The sequence below is a fragment of the Hypomesus nipponensis genome, chromosome 3 (genome assembly GCF_054491055.1).
Source record: "Hypomesus nipponensis isolate SF chromosome 3, ASM5449105v1, whole genome shotgun sequence".
Classification (NCBI taxonomy): Eukaryota; Metazoa; Chordata; class Actinopteri; order Osmeriformes; family Osmeridae; genus Hypomesus; species Hypomesus nipponensis.
This window is the reverse complement of record NC_140363.1, coordinates 2,527,393-2,543,011: the sequence shown is the minus strand read 5'-3', so window position 1 is coordinate 2,543,011 and position 15,619 is coordinate 2,527,393. Positions and strand designations below refer to the sequence as shown.

Below are 15,619 nucleotides of genomic sequence, written 5' to 3'. Positions count from 1 at the left end.
CATGTTGTTCATTCACATCTTTTGAAATAAACATTTATATGCTGTTTAGCCTGCACCAACTTACAACATTCATTTGTATCATGCGTCTTGTTTGGTATATGGAATACTTGAACCTTGAACAGGATAAACAGTAATACAGTGAGAGCAATGCTTTACTCATTTAGTAAGCAACGTCTGTTGCAGCTCCTGGTTTACCAACACCAGTGAAGCCACACGGGGGCGCTAGAGTCCTTATTCTTAATGATCTGTCAGATAACAGGATGGAGAAAGCTACAGGCCCGTGGACCTACACCAGGTCATACTGGATCACTTGTTATTTGTAACTGCAGTCAGTAATGTGGGTGTGCTTGATTTGGCTCAGACACAGCACTGAAACTGACGGGGAATACTGTAAAGGGAGTATGGTAAAGGGAATGTAAAGGGAGTACTGTAAATGGACTGTAAAGGGAATACTGTAAAGGGAGTACTGTAAAGGGAGTACTGTAAATGGACTGTAAAGGGACTGTAAAGGGAATACTGTAAATGGACTGTAAAGGGACTGTAAAGGGACTGTTAAGGGACTGTAAAGGGAATACTGTAAAGGGAGTACTGTAAAGGGACTGTAAAGGGAATACTGTAAATGGACTGTAAAGGGAGTGTAAAGGTAGTACTGTAAAGGGAGTACTGTAAAGGGACTGTTTTTTGTGCATTCGTGTAAGTGATTGCAGCAATGGGCCCTGGTGGTAATCAGACAGCCAGAACACTCTGATGAACACAGAGGAAGGGAGAAGAGAGAGTGTCATTCTAGTTTCACCATGTCACACTCGCCCAAAGTCTCATGTCTGCCGTCTGGCCGCTGAGTCTGGGGGACGTGGGAGCGTGCGTCAGGGACAGTCGTGTCTTTAGCATTTAGGGACTTCTTCACCAAGCCACTGGAACCTCACATTGCCCAAACCCACACTCTCTCTAGGAGAGAGGTGAAGGAATCCATGTGTTTGTGCCCCTGCTGTGACCTCAAGCGGTGCATGAAGTCCCGAGGACGACACTATGATCTGGTCCGTCTGTCTTTCCCATCGCCAGTCTTGTATACTGCTTGTAGTCATAAAATAAACAGCAGACTCTTTGTCTAGCAGTCAGCGAGAGCAGACGAACTGCGGAGAGCAGCCTCTGAAAAAAATCCATCAGAACCCAATCTTCGCGTGTGCGTGTTTGTGAGCTTGCGCGCCAGGCGTGTGTGTGCCCATGCAAGTGTGTATGCATGTGTGTGTATGAGTGAACATGGAGAGGGCCCGGGTCTGGAGATTCACCCGAGTAATTGGGTCAGCTGTGCGAACAGTCAGGAGACATTTTAATCAAGCCCAGAAAGCAATCGATCCCTCAGGCATTCAATTATCGTTCATGGGGTTAGGAGTTAGAGGTAAGATTAGACGACTGTTAAAAGTCCCTGTTCTAGTATTGTTTTGTAAGAACCCTGGTCCCATGTAAAAACTAAGATTCCTGTTCTAGTACTGCTCTCTGGAAAGAACTATGGTTCCTGTCCTAGCACTGTGAAGACCTTGTTATTGTACTGTTCAGTAACAACTGTAGATGTTGTTCTATACAGTAGGAACTATAGTCTCTGTTCCAGTACTGTTCTTTAAGAATAATGGTACCCTGCTTTTGTACTGTCCTGTACAAACCATAGTCCCTATTCTAGTACTGTTCTATATAAACCCTAGTCACTGTTCTAGTACTGTTCTACAAGTGTTCTGCAAGGGCTGTAGACCCCTGCTCTAGTACTGTTCTGTGAGAACTATAGACCCCATCTGGTTATGTTCTGTAGAACCCTGGTCCCTCTTCTAGAAGGCTCTGTAAGGAACCACTGCACTGGGTTGTGTGCGGCCCTCTTCTCCTCCTCCAGTGTCCAGGGGCTCAGAGGGTCACTTCTCTGCCCGGGCCCTGACACTGCAGAGTGACAACTGGAGCATTTATCAAAGGAATACACGGGGAGAGGTTGTGGATCCAAACACGAGTGTGTGTGTGTATGTGTGTGTGTGAGAAAGAGAGAGAGAGAGAGAGAGAGAGAGAGAGAGAGAGAGAGAGAGAGATAATGCATGGTGCTGTGTATTATAAAGGGATGTTAATCTGTGTGTGTGTGCATATGCATTTACCGGATAGGAAATCCATGCAGACTTGTAGACAGGCTGCAGTGTGAGTGATGAGTCTATTAGCTCCTGTGCAGCTGTGACCATGCACAGGGGTATTGAGAAAGGGGGGGGGGGGGGGAGTACCCTAGAGGCCCGGGGAGGGTTCCCTGGCAACCAATGACAGAACCTTCAATGGAGTGGCCCCATTCATTTAATGCTGCCACAAAAAGAGAGAGAGAGAGAGAGAGAGAGAGAGAGAGAGAGAGAGAGAGAGAGAGAGAGAGAGAGATGAGTGAAACAGGAGGGAGAACGACAGAGAGAGGCAGACATAGAGGAAGAGGGAGGGAGAGGAGAGGGGGGAGAAGAAGAGAGAGGAAGGGGAGCATGGAGAAATTGAGGGGGGTTATAATTGCCTGGTGTGTTGCACCTCTCCTTTTCTCCCCTTTCCTGGGGAGAGAGAGAGAGAGAGAGAGAGAGAGAGAGAGAGAGAGAGAGAGAGAGAGAGAGAGAGAGACAGGAGGAGTGGTGCTAAATGTACATTTTGCTACTTTAAGCTCCATATAAAGAATTCATAACCGTGGGAGCCAAGGTTCTTCAAAGGATACACACAGTCAATTACATATATGCTCTCTCTCTCTTGCACTAACATCCACAGCGAAGCAGTGGATTGCGTGCATGTCAATCGTGAAGCAGCGAGTCAAGATATGTGTGAATGCGCGTGTGAGTGCATGTGCGTTAACTCAAGAGCCATGCGCGCTTCACCGAATCCTCCAAGGATGTGCATCGCGGCACCGAGAGGCGCGTGGTCAGGCACCTGCCCCACCCTGCTACAGTAAACAAGGAAAATAGCTAGTTTTATCGGTGATCGGAAAGCTTTTTTCGCGACTAGAAGCTTGGCACATAAACATTTAAATATAAAATCAAGTCTGGGGCTGGACCTGACTATCAACGCTTCCAGGACCAATGTTTCTATCCAGGGACGTTCCCTGAAAAACCGCCACCTCTGGTCTACAAGCAGCAGGGTATAGGGTACCCACAGACATCCGAAATTCAGCCCTTTGTCTCGGTCAGCTCCTTGGTGCTACCCCTGGATCAGGAATTCAGTGTGTGCGTGTGTGTGTGTGTGTGTATGTGCGTCCGTGTGTGTGAAGAACAGACTGTCTCCTCCCCCATAAACACACACTCTCTCCTCCCCCTGTCTCCCCCCGCCCCCGCGCGCCCCCCAATGCCTTTGTGTGCGCGAAACTGACTGCATTCCCGACACCGCGTGACGGATGCCTTAGTGAGAAACCCGTTTATTTCTTCAACCTTACTGAGAACCGGTAGAACTGAAGGGGGAGGAACCGGTGGACGCACGTGAAAGCCAGGCTCACCGGTCATTTTTACTCACTCTCGCCTAAAAGGAGAAATAGCAGGGAAATCAGTCAGCTGTCGAAAATTGGACTTTTCACTATCAGCAACCGTCGCTGTGCTCCATCCGCATACCCCCATCTTTCTCTAAATCAGTCTATCTGTTGGTTTGTGTGTCTCCCTTGCCCACTTACCGCCGCGGTAATTTCCGCACCTGTATCGGTATTGAGGGGTCTGGAATTGTGGCGTTTTCGCCGGGAAACAACGGACTTGAGATGGATTAACGGTTCAGCGCCAAACTGGAGCAACACACACGACCGCGCCGGGGGGGAAGGGGGCGAAGGGACTCGGTGAATTCACGCACCCCGCGGGACAGAGGTGAGTACCCCCCTTGGCCTGCTTTAGTGCCCCCCCCCCCCCCCTCCCCCAACACGGAGATAAAGAGAGGGGAGGAGAAGAACCACAGAGAAGCCGCATCACGGAGCCTGGTGTAGCGTTGTCTGGGTTCCATGCCCTCGGACCATGGTGGAGGTTTTGACATAAATATGCCATATGTTGCATGGGGGGGTTTTCCACGGCGGACCATATGTCTGCTGCTTTCCGCAGTGCTCGTTCAGGACCACGCACGTCGTGGACAGCGCCGTAGTCCCTATCATCCAGGCTGTGCCGTATAACCCTGCAGGAGGGGAGGATGTATCGGACTGGGTGTCTCTCCCAAATGTGAGGTTTTCTGGAAAGCGAGAAGCAGCGGGAATGTGCTTATTCGTTAAGACTATCGACGGGTCTCCATGCAACGCCCACGCCGGGCTGTAGGTGTGCGTGGGCAGGTTCGCTTTGGCCGCTGGCCGTTCTGTTCTCTATGCTGTCTGACAGATTGTTTCTGTCTTAGTGCAGGCTTGTTACCCCCCCACCCCCGTCCCCAACACACACATGCATGCACACACACACAGACTCCTGAGGACAAATGCTGTTGAGCTAGATAAACAAACCCCTCTAAACTGCAAGAAGGACTCATTGTGTGTGTGTGTGTGTGCTATGGGGGCCATGCATGTGTATATAGGCAGAGGGGATCCACTGTTCCAGCCTGCCTGCAGTATCTCTGTTGGGTCTCTGGTGTACAATCACAGTAGTTATTGTCCCTGAGTCAGAAGGGCTGAATCCTTGCTAAGCTGCTTTCCCCCATTCTGGAGTCTCCCCCATGTCTCTCCTCTTCTTGCCTTTCCTCTCCCCCCCTCTCCGGGCCTCTTCTTCCCCCTCCTTCTCTTCTATTCTCCCCCTCCTCTCCTCTCCCTTTCTCCTCCACTCTCAATTATTCTCTCTCCCTTCCCTCCTCTCCTCCCCTCTTCTCTCATCCTCTCCTCCCCTCTCCAGTCCTCTTGTCTTTTTCCCCCATCCACACCTCCCCTCTCAGGTCCTCTCCTCTCTTCATCTTCCCTTTCCTTTCCCCCCTACCCCTCCATTTACCCTCCTTATTCTCTCCTCCCTCCCTCCATTCCGTTCCTTCTGCCATCAGGCTTTTCTCTGATAGATCTCTATCTGGGGTGGAAATTGGAAATGTTGAAAACTCTTTGATTTGTCGGCTTATTTTGCTCTCTCTGCTACACTCTCTCTCTCTCTCTCTCTCTCTCTCTCTCTCTCTCTCTCTCTCTCTCTCTCTCTCTCTCTCTCTCTCTCTCTCTCTCTCTCTCTCTCTGTCTCTCTCAGTCTGTCTCTCACTAACCCTCCACGTCTCTCTCCCCCTCTCTTTCTCCCTATCCCTCTTTTTCTCCCAGTCTCCCTTCCTTTCTCTCTCTCCCACACACACACACACACACCCTCAGGGTCGCCCCTTATCTCAGTGAACAAGGCGAGAGGGAAGCAGAGAGGAAGAGAAAGGAACAGTTAGAGAGGGAGACGTGAATATTTGGCATGCATCTAGCATGGTTGGCTTCACACCGCGTGTGGTGTGTGTGTGTGTGGTGTGTGTGTGTGTGTCCACACCACACCAACTCCCTGCCCTCTCAGGTGTGTTCCAGTTACTTCAATCACATCCTTCTCTCTTCCTGGTTTGTCTCTCTCCAGCCTGTGATTGGCCTCAGCCGAAGATGATGTCACCCAAAAACAAAGCGAAGAAGAAACCACCCAAAGACAGCATGACGCTGCTGCCTTGCTTCTACTTTGTAGAGGTGTGTGTGTGTGTGTGTCTATCTTTGTGAGAGTTTCTGTGTGTGTGTGTGTGTGTGTGTGTGTGTGTGAGAGTTTTTTTACTAAGATTTAGTGGTACTGCCATGTGAAGGTTCTCACTTCAATGTGTGTGTGTGTGTGTGTTTCTATATAATGTGTGTGCAGCTCCCCATAGTCTTGTCATCTCTAGTGTCGCTGTATTTCCTGGAGCTGACGGACGTGTTGTCCCCGGCAATGGTGGGGTTCCGTTGCCATGACCGCGATCTCTCCATGCCCTACGTAGAGACGGGAGATGAGCTGATTCCTCTACTGATGCTGCTAAGCTTGGCCTTTGCTGGGCCTGCCGCCTCGGTGGGTCTCTCACACACACATGCACACACACACACACACACACACACACACACACACACACTCACACATAAGCACACACACATACACTCACACACACAGACACGCTCCTACACACACACTCACGCACACATACGCACACACACATACACTCACACACATACACACACACACACACAAACATACACATCTACACACACGTATACTCACACACACACATGCACACACATAGTCACAAATGCACAAACTGGAAATGCTTGATTCCACTGTACATTTTAAGGGAGGATTGAAGACTGAGAAATCCAAGTATTCTTTGACATCACAAGAAGCTGTCAAATCCTGCTGGATAACTGCAGAGTTGAGTTGTATGCTGTAAGGCACATACCAAATACTACTCTAAGATGTTCTGAAATTAAAATTTTCAATGATTCAACTTTCACTCAACTTGTTAAGCTGATATTACAAATTTGACCAATTTCATTTGCAATGAAGAAATTAGTAGCCCTGTTAAAAATAAAAAAGCAAAATAGAAGTATCTCGTTGCTAGAGCCTTTGGGCACTATTGTATGTATGTACAGACATACATGTACACTTGCATATGCAAATACACACACTTTATGTTTATGCATATACAAACATACATACACACTTGCATGATACACAATAGGCACACATTCACATTATGCATGGACAACTGCCTACACAGACACACACATACCCGAACACAGCAACACACATGCATATACAAGCATGCACGCTTGCACGCAAATACGGATGCATGCACAGACGTGTACCCAAGCACACACACTCACACTGCAAACACACACACACACACACACACACACACTCACACTGAAAACACACAGACACACACTCACACTGCAAACACACACACACTCACACACACAGCTGAAGGCACTCACTCGGATGCACGCATCAAATACGCTCACAGATCAATGCACAGCAATAAACACACACCTGAACTAGAGCAACACACACTGATCACTCCAACACATTCAGCCTCTGATCAATAAGCACTGATCAATCTATATCAGGAGAGCAGACAGCAACACACACCTCTCATTCATCAACCTGATTACATGACCTCATCAATAACCCCTCAGAGCAGCTCTTCACCACACCTAGACGACCCCCTCTCTTCCTCTTCCTTCGTCGACGCTCACACTTAGTGTCGTTCTCCCTCCCTCTCTCACTGTCTCTTCCTCTCTTCCTTGCCCATCCATACCCCCACCCATCTCTCTTTCACACTGTCTGCCCATCCTTCCTCCTCATCTCTCCTTGTCCCTCCCTCCCTCCCTCCCTCCCTCCCTCCCTCCCTCCCTCCCTCCCTCCCTCCCTCCCTCCCTCCCTCCCTCCCTCCCTCCCTCCCTCCCTCCCTCCCTCCCTCCCTCCCTCCCTCCCTCCCTCCCTCCCTCCCTCCCTCCCTCCCTCTAGATCATGATAGGGGAGGGGCTGATGTACTGCATGCAGTCCAGACTGAAGCTCCGCCCCAAAACAGAGAGCAGCATCAACGCTGGCGGCTGCAACTTTAACTCTTTCCTGCGACGAACCGTTCGCTTTGTGGGTACGTTCTGACATTTGACGGCTTGTAGGTGTCAAATCACAACAGCAACTCTTGAATTGTGTGGTTTGAAAAAATCCTGTTTAAATGGAGATGAGTAAATGTTTGATCTGTGGATGTCCACAAACTGCCCGGTTGGTTCCCCTGCTTGTATCCCTGGTTGTGGGTAGCTGTGCCTCTCAACCTTTCGTCTCTTACCTCTCATCTCTCACTCTCTCTCTCTCCCCCTCTATCTCTCTCTCTCTCCCCCTCTATCTCTCTCTCTCTTTGTCCCTCTCTCCTACCCCTGGCGTCCCAGGTGTTCATGTGTTCGGTCTCCTGGCGACGGCCCTGGTGACAGATGTGATCCAGTTGGCTACTGGTTACCACGCCCCTTTCTTCCTCACCGTCTGCCAGCCCAATTACACGGCACCGGGAGTGTCCTGCGACCAGAACACTTACATCACCCAGGACATCTGCTCTGGGAAGGACCAGTACGCCATCATGTCCGCCAGGTAAGACACACACACACACACACACACATACTCACACTGACAATCGATCACATACAAACACACACATACATTCACATACACACACATCCACCCACGAACTCATACACACTAACATTCACACACATTCACAAACGTAATTGAATTGTTTGCTCTTGGCAGATATGAAATGTGAATATATTGTTATTAATATGAAAACATCACAGCATATGGGTATCACAGATGTCTTAATGTGATATAAAAGCACATGAATGTGGTAGATTATGGCTTAAAGGTGGCCCCAACAGGGATAATCTGATTGGCAGACAGTTTGATATAGCGACACAACCCAGGTCTTACTGACAGATTAGATTTGTGATTCAGTCTGTTATGACAACAGCCCCAGTGTGCCTCCACATGAGTCAGTCGCGTTTGAACTTCACACACACACACACGCACACTTGCACGCACACTCGCACAAATACAGACGCAAACACATCCACACGCACAAATACACAATGCACACATGCATTCACACACGCGCACACACACAGCTCTACTGCATTTCCTCTGATCTCCTTGTCCTCATTAATATTCACTTCAAGGACATTCGTACTCTCCTTGACTTTCACAGATACACAGACAGATCACCATTAGACTCTAGAACATGAAAAACTGAGACCAAAATAAACTATTTATGAGAGAAGACATGTGTGACTTTACTTCATAACTTCCGGGAACAGACTTTCACAGAGTTCACAAGCTAAGACACGGTCTCTGTGTTGGTTCTCTAACTTCAAAGCTAAAGTCAAACCTTTTTGTTCCCCCTTCTCCTCTCTTTCCTTTTCTTCCACTCTCTATCTCCTAACAGGAAAACGTTCCCATCCCAGCATGCAACGCTCTCTGGCTTCGCTGCTGTGTATATTTCCGTAAGAACTTCCTGTGTCTTGCTTGTGTGTTTACAGTTGTGTTTTATTTGTGTTTACTTCTCACTATTTCCCTGGCGACACGGTCATAATAATGCTTATCTGGTTGCTAGTTAGTGGGTAGCTAGTTAGCTGGTAGCTAGATAGCTGGTAGCTAGATATCTGGTAGCTAGTTAGCTGGTGGCTAGTTAGCTGTTAGCTAGTGAGCCAGTAGCCAGTCAGAGAGCTCGTCCCCCTTATTAGAATAACAGAATGAAGTATTTTATTGACTGTTCTCCTCATCCAACCAGCCCTGGTGGTCAGTCCTGTGAAGCGCAGCTATGCTTGGCTGGACTACGTTGGGCAAGCTAGAGGCGGGACGCATCACTGACGCCTCACTAAGCCCAGTGCTCATTAAGATGCTTTACCAAGGGGAGAGAAGGGTGGGAGGAGGAGAGGAAGTAGGGAGGGGGCAGAGGGAAAGTCAGAGGCGGGAAGGGAAAGGATGAGGGGTGGGGGGGGGGGAGGAGAAAAGGGGAAGCAGAGAAGGATGAGGTAAATGGAGAGGACAGGAAGATGAGTTGAGGAGGAGAGGAACTAGTCTTCTCGTTGTTAGAGCTAGATGATTCCAAGTGTCACACTCATTCTGTACGCATACTGACACTCCACCATAGGCAGCTATAGGCTAGAGTAGAACAGCTATGGTCTGGAATATAACAGCTATAGGCTAGAGTATAACAGCTACATACTAGAGTATAACAGCTACATACTAGAGTATAACAGCTACATACTAGAGTATAACAGCTACATACTAGAGTATAACAGCTACATACTAGAGTATAACAGCTACATACTAGAGTATAACAGCTACATACTAGAGTATAACAGCTATAGGCTGGAGAATGACACTGTAGGCTAGAGTAGAACAGTGTTTGGTCAAATTGAGCCGACTACCCATGATTCTTTGGGCTTGTGCATAAGCAAACTTGTCATGGACAGACTAGGCACCAGCGGAGGCTAAATGATGCATTATTGGGGATGGTCTTGGCAGCCAATCTGACTATAAAGTGAATATGTCTAGAAATGCATACAGTATAAGTATGTTCAGTCACATTTCATTGGGTTACTGTAAAGACGTTATGAACAAATGATGTGATGACATTTTTATACAATCATTCACGTTTAGTTTGAGAGACGAGTTTCATGTATGCAGTTCCTTCTGCAGCATGTCCCGCCAATCTCATGAAATCAAAATGGCCTTCACTGTGACGACGTGGTTGTCCATAAACCTGGAAGTGCTTGGCCCTCGGGCCTCTCCCCTCAAACAGACAAAGACAATGTGGTGGCGTCCCACTCTCCTCGCCCGTCTAAACCCTCTCTGCTTCCTGTCAAGCCCTCTGTCGGGTCTCTCAGGATGCAGACTCATTCAAACTCAAGTCATCTCCATAGATGTCTTATCTTTTTTTCTCCTGTATTCCAGTTTCCCATCTGTTGGATTGTGTGTTCTAACTGCAGACCGTGGGTGTGTGTATCTGCGTGTGTCTGTGTGTGTGTATCTGTGTGTGTATCTGCATGTGTCTGCAGATGTACTTCAATGCCAGTATCAGTGGCAGCACGAAGCTGTTGAAGCCGTTGCTGGTGTTTGGCTTCTGCATGGCTGCTGCCCTGTCTGGCCTCACCCAGATCACGCAGCACCGCAGTCACCCTATAGACGTATACATGGGCTACGTCATAGGGGCGGGCATCGGAGTCTATCTGGTAAGTGTGTTTATGTTGTGTGGGTGTTGTTCATGTTTACCTGTTTGTATGCGCGCGCGCGCGTGTTTTCGAGTGTATGACATGTTACCGTGTGTTGGTTGTGTAAGTGTGTGTTAGGTTTGTGTTAGTACAGTATATGCTAGTATACAGTATGTATGTGTGTGTGCTGTTCCTGTCTGTGGGCGTGCTAGCACACTATCAGTGTGTGAGTTTGACACAGTGTCGATTGATTTGAATCGCATGTTGTGTCGCTGCGACAAAACCGACGAGCTGTCTCTCATTACCTAACGCCCCCTCGGCTCTCCTCCTCCTCGAATCCCTCAGTCCTCTGAGAGCCACTACAGAGCCCCTCTTCACATTAGCTTTTAGGGAACATGCTATATATAACTTTTTCTATTACAGTGAGAGAATGAATGAATAATACTCTAAGCTTTCCGTAGATGAATTTTAGATTTTTGGGGGTGAAAAACCTGTCTCTGCAATTTCTCACGGCTCCCCCTCCCCCTCTTTGTCTTTTTCACCTCCCTTTTTTTGGAGGGGAGAACGTTTTCTTCGCTCATTAGATTGGGAAGGTTCTTAGAGAGAAAGCTGACAGAAAGTAATTCACCTTAGACTGATACAGGAAGCCCACTGTGTCTTTCCTCTCTGGGGACTTTGAAACGTAAACTTTCGTGGTCTGCTGGGTTCTGTAATATAATGGGTTGCCCTTTTCTCCCCATCAACCTCTCATCCTCCCTGTCTTCTCAAAAATTATACTCCCTTCCTCTTACTCCCCCTTCTTCCTTCTCCCCCTCCCTCTCTTCTCCTCCCTCTTTTCCTTCTCCCTCCCTCCCTCACCCTCCCTCCTTCCCCTCCTCTTCCTTCTCTCTCACCCCCCCACCCCCCCCAGGCTCTGTACGCGGTGGGGAACTTCAAGGCGTCAGAGGAGGACTGCCCCTCCCAGCCGTCGCGGGCCTCGTCCAGCCAGCAGAAGGACCCGCTGCGCCTGCTGACCCAGCGCAGCCACGACTCCCTCTACAGGAAGACCGGCCGCTCGTCCGAGAGCCGCGAGGAGCTGGGCGCGGCGCTGGGCGGCTCGGGGGGCCGCAGCAAGGTGCGGCGGGAGAAGGCGTCCCTGGCGTCCCTGAAGCGCGCGAGCGCCGACGTGGAGCTGCTGGCGCCCCGCGGCCCCATGGGGAAGGAGACCATGGTGACGTTCAGCAACACCCTGCCCCGGGTGGCCAACGGCAACAGCCCCGCCTCCCCCTCGGAGGAGCCGGCCACGCAGCGTCACATGACCTTCCACGTCCCGTTCGACCCCCAGAGGTCACGCCAGCTGGTGTCGGAGTGGAAGCAGCGCTCGCTGGAGCTGCGCAGCCAGAGCCTGAGGGACCAGGACGACGAGGATGAGGGGGGGTCGGAGGGGGGTGGGGGCGGTGAGGGGGGCCAGGAGGGGGCGGAGGGCGGGGTGGAGGGGGAGCAGGGCATGCCCACATCCCTCTACCCCACCGTCCAAGCCAGCAGGGGCCAGGCGGTCGCCACGCCGACGGTGGGCGGGACCAGGGTGGTGGTGGCCCCTCCCCTCGTCCACATCCCCGAAGAGGCGTCCCGCCCCCCGCCCGTCTCTCCGAAGAGCGCTAAGACCAGAGCGAAGTGGCTGTCGCTCACCGAGGGGGGAGGGCCCCGGGAGGGAGGGCCCAGAGAGGGGCCCATCGCCGTGACGACCCCACGGGTGCCGACCACACTCCCGAGTCAGCTGCCCAATCAGCCGCGAGTGATGCAGGTAGACACTCGGGCGCGTTTCTCTCACGCTTGTTTCGTTCCAGGAGAATGAGAGACCTGATTGGTTGTTGCTTCTTCCCGCAGGTGATCGCCATGTCCAAGCAGTCCGGCCATGGACCAATCACGTCCTCGGCCAAGACTTCGGAGACCGCCTCTTCCTGTGGGGGCGGGTCCTCGAACGGGTCGGAATCTCCGTATTACCGGATCCCCTCCGACCGGGACAGCTGCAGTGGCAGCAACCCCGGCAGCATTAGCGGCAGCGTTACCGGGAGCGGCAGCATTGTCACGATTGACGCCCATGCCCCCCACCACCCGGTGGTGCGCGTGTCGGCCAGTAACGGGAAGCCCTGGGAGTGGCGGAACACGGTGAGCGGGAGCATGATGAGCGGCGACGCCCAGGACCACCAGAGGGGGGCGCTGCAGCGGCAGGACAACATCAGCCGAGAATACCGGGAATACCGGACCCTGTCGTCCATCAAGACCGACTCCCTCGGCTCGTCCTCCTCGCCCGGCGATGGCGATCACGCCCCGCTCCCCCCGCCGCCTCACCCCTCCTCCCCGTTGCCCCCCTCTCTCCACCACATCTCCTCCCCCCTCCCTCCCCCGCCCCACCCTTCCCCCCTCCCTCCCCCGCCGCACCCCTCCTCCTCCCCCCTCCCTCCCCCGCCGCACCCCAACTCCTCCCACCTCCCTCCCCCGCCCCACCCAGACCTCCTGTTGGACAGTCACTCCCACGGCCTCTCCCGCGCCTCCACCCTCCCCCGCCGGCCCCCTGCCTCCGTCCACAGCCACGCGGAGCAGGAACACTACTACAAGACCATGCAGAGCGAGCGGAGGTTGTAACCACGACGATGACCAACGGCACATCATCCTCATAAACCGCCTGATAAGACAAAACCAGACCGAAACACGGACAGAGGTACCCGGGAGGCAGCGCAAAACCAGTTGAATGGGAAGGGTTTCTAACCGTGGGGATACTAAATGGTCAACAGTCGGGCAGCCATTTTTGTTATGTATAGTGTTGGGGGAGGGAGGGAGTTGTACATTGTCATGAGAGGTGGAGATGCAAGGCCACAAGTGGCAGTCCGCGGGGCTGGGATGAGAGTGAGAGGAGCCAGGCAGTGATAGAAGCTGTACATACTGTAGAGATGTTTATACGGGCAGGAGCTCCCTGGGATGTGTCTGTGCTCCCACACACACACACACACACGCAGACACACACACCACACACGCACAACACACACACCACACACACACAACACACACATGCACACAACATCACCTCTCCGATCTCCCGTCTACTGTGGCCTTTTTCTGCACCTCAGTGGACCTGACGACAACTGAACTGGGAAGGAAAAGAAGAAGGGAAGGGAAGAGGGTCAAAAAGAGGAAATGAGGGAAAGAGAAAGAGATTTAAAAAAAAGGGGGGGAGTTGAGGGAGAAAACGACTTGAGCACTTGGGCTCGGCACCTCCTCCTCTGCGTCTGGGAGCTGCGAAAACTGAGATGAAAGGAGTAGTTTGACAGAGGACGGAGGGAGGGCGCGATGGGAACAACGCCCAGATCATCGCGGGTTCCTTTTCCCTCCACCACAGACACCGGGCCTCCAGGACTGACTGAGGGGGCTGACAGGCTGTCCTGAATGGCAGATTGGGCCATTGAGGAGGGTTGGGGGACCAGTGGAGGTAACAGGAGCTCTTTGGCTCCGGAGCCTCAACTCTCAGCTCCTCTGACTGAGAAGGCAGAACGCTGGAGCTCTCGGAACACGCCCGGAACAGGCCAGGAACACGCCATAACACGGACACGGAAACGTCCGTAGTGTGTGAGTGTGGGAGATCCCAACTTCTAAAGGACCAAGAAGGAGTGGGGGGGAGGGGCAGAGAGCAGAGTGGGGGGGGGGGGGCACGGCGGGTGGCTTTGCGTGACCGTCTTTGAGTGGATTACCGTTGTAAACACCGGATGATGGGGTAGGGAGGGAGGTGGGGGGCAGGGGAGGGGGTGAGGGGTTAGACTCGAGGCCAGACAGAACCGGCCTGAGAGGAGACCTGGCAGACAGAACCTGCACAGAGGGGCTGACGGTGGAGTTTACCAGAACCTGATGCAACCTTCTCCTCATCCTGCTCATCCTGCTCTCCACCCAGGACCATCACGGAGAACCCCGCAGCTCCAGGAGAGCTCAGCAGGAGGCTTCACAGAGGGAATGTTCACGTGCAGCTTTCAAGAAACAAGAAAACTGCTCCTGGTTTCGTTTTTCTTCGTACAAGACCATTTGCAATAATGACATCCCAGAACATCGGGTTTATCGTTTTGTTTTTGTTTTTTTGTTATTTACAGCCGGAATCCGTACCTGTAAGGATCCTCACGCTCAGCTCTCCGTCATGTTGGAGTGTCAAAACGCAAACGTGGACCTTTCTGTCGAGACTTTGTTGGGGGTGGGTAGTTGTTCCCTAGTTTGAGGATGAGTTTAGTTTTGTAGTGGATTTCTTCCTCTGGTACGGCGTGTATTGATGCTGTTGCTTGTCTGTGTGTGCTGCATGTGTGTGTCGGGGTGGGGGGGGGGGGTGGGGGGGGCTCATTAGTGTGCTGTTACGGCTCAGCAGCCTAACCTTTAACAGACGGAAATGCTGCATTCCACATGCTGACCATCATTTGGCTTCTTTTGTATCGTGACTATAGAAAAAAGACTTGAGCCTAATATTATGAAATGACTTGATGGTTCTCTTTTTATATGGGCTGCTGTTTTATTTGAGTTCTTTTTTTAACTGTGGTCATACGTGTAACAAGTGACATCATGTTATTAAATAAAGAAACAAGTGTTTTTAAAAGCGCTGTCAAAAGTATGTTGTTGTAACCAAGCCTGCCTGTTAATGAGTTTTGGTGGCGCACTAGTCTGTACTCCCACAGATGGCTGCTTTGATGGTCAGAGTAGAGCTTCACTTTGGACCACACTGAAAATAGTCTTTATGGATTCACACAAACACAAATACAGTGAAAACACACACAAATACTGCTCAAGCACACAATATACACACACTCCTACTGTACAAACACACATTGTACATGTTTACAATGTATTCTGGGTCCCTTATGACTCACTCAGATACTCCCAGCCTAGTCTTAGGAAGAAAGCGTTTGTATTTGGGTTCACTATATGTGATATGCTAATGATGTGTGTATG

At 51.1% G+C, this 15,619-nt stretch overlaps 1 protein-coding gene across 1 annotated transcript; it reads left to right on the top strand.

Moving 5' to 3' along the window:
- The first annotated feature begins 5,539 nt into the window (after nucleotides 1-5,539).
- plppr3a (phospholipid phosphatase related 3a) lies at nucleotides 5,540-13,285 on the top strand. The gene is made up of 8 exons (XM_084684165.1): nucleotides 5,540-5,620; nucleotides 5,784-5,969; nucleotides 7,422-7,551; nucleotides 7,847-8,042; nucleotides 8,890-8,947; nucleotides 10,508-10,681; nucleotides 11,571-12,443; nucleotides 12,527-13,285. Exons 1-8 carry the CDS (start codon nucleotides 5,540-5,542, stop codon nucleotides 13,283-13,285), a joined length of 2,457 nt encoding a protein of 818 aa, XP_084540291.1.
- The last annotated feature ends 2,334 nt before the right edge of the window (nucleotides 13,286-15,619 follow it).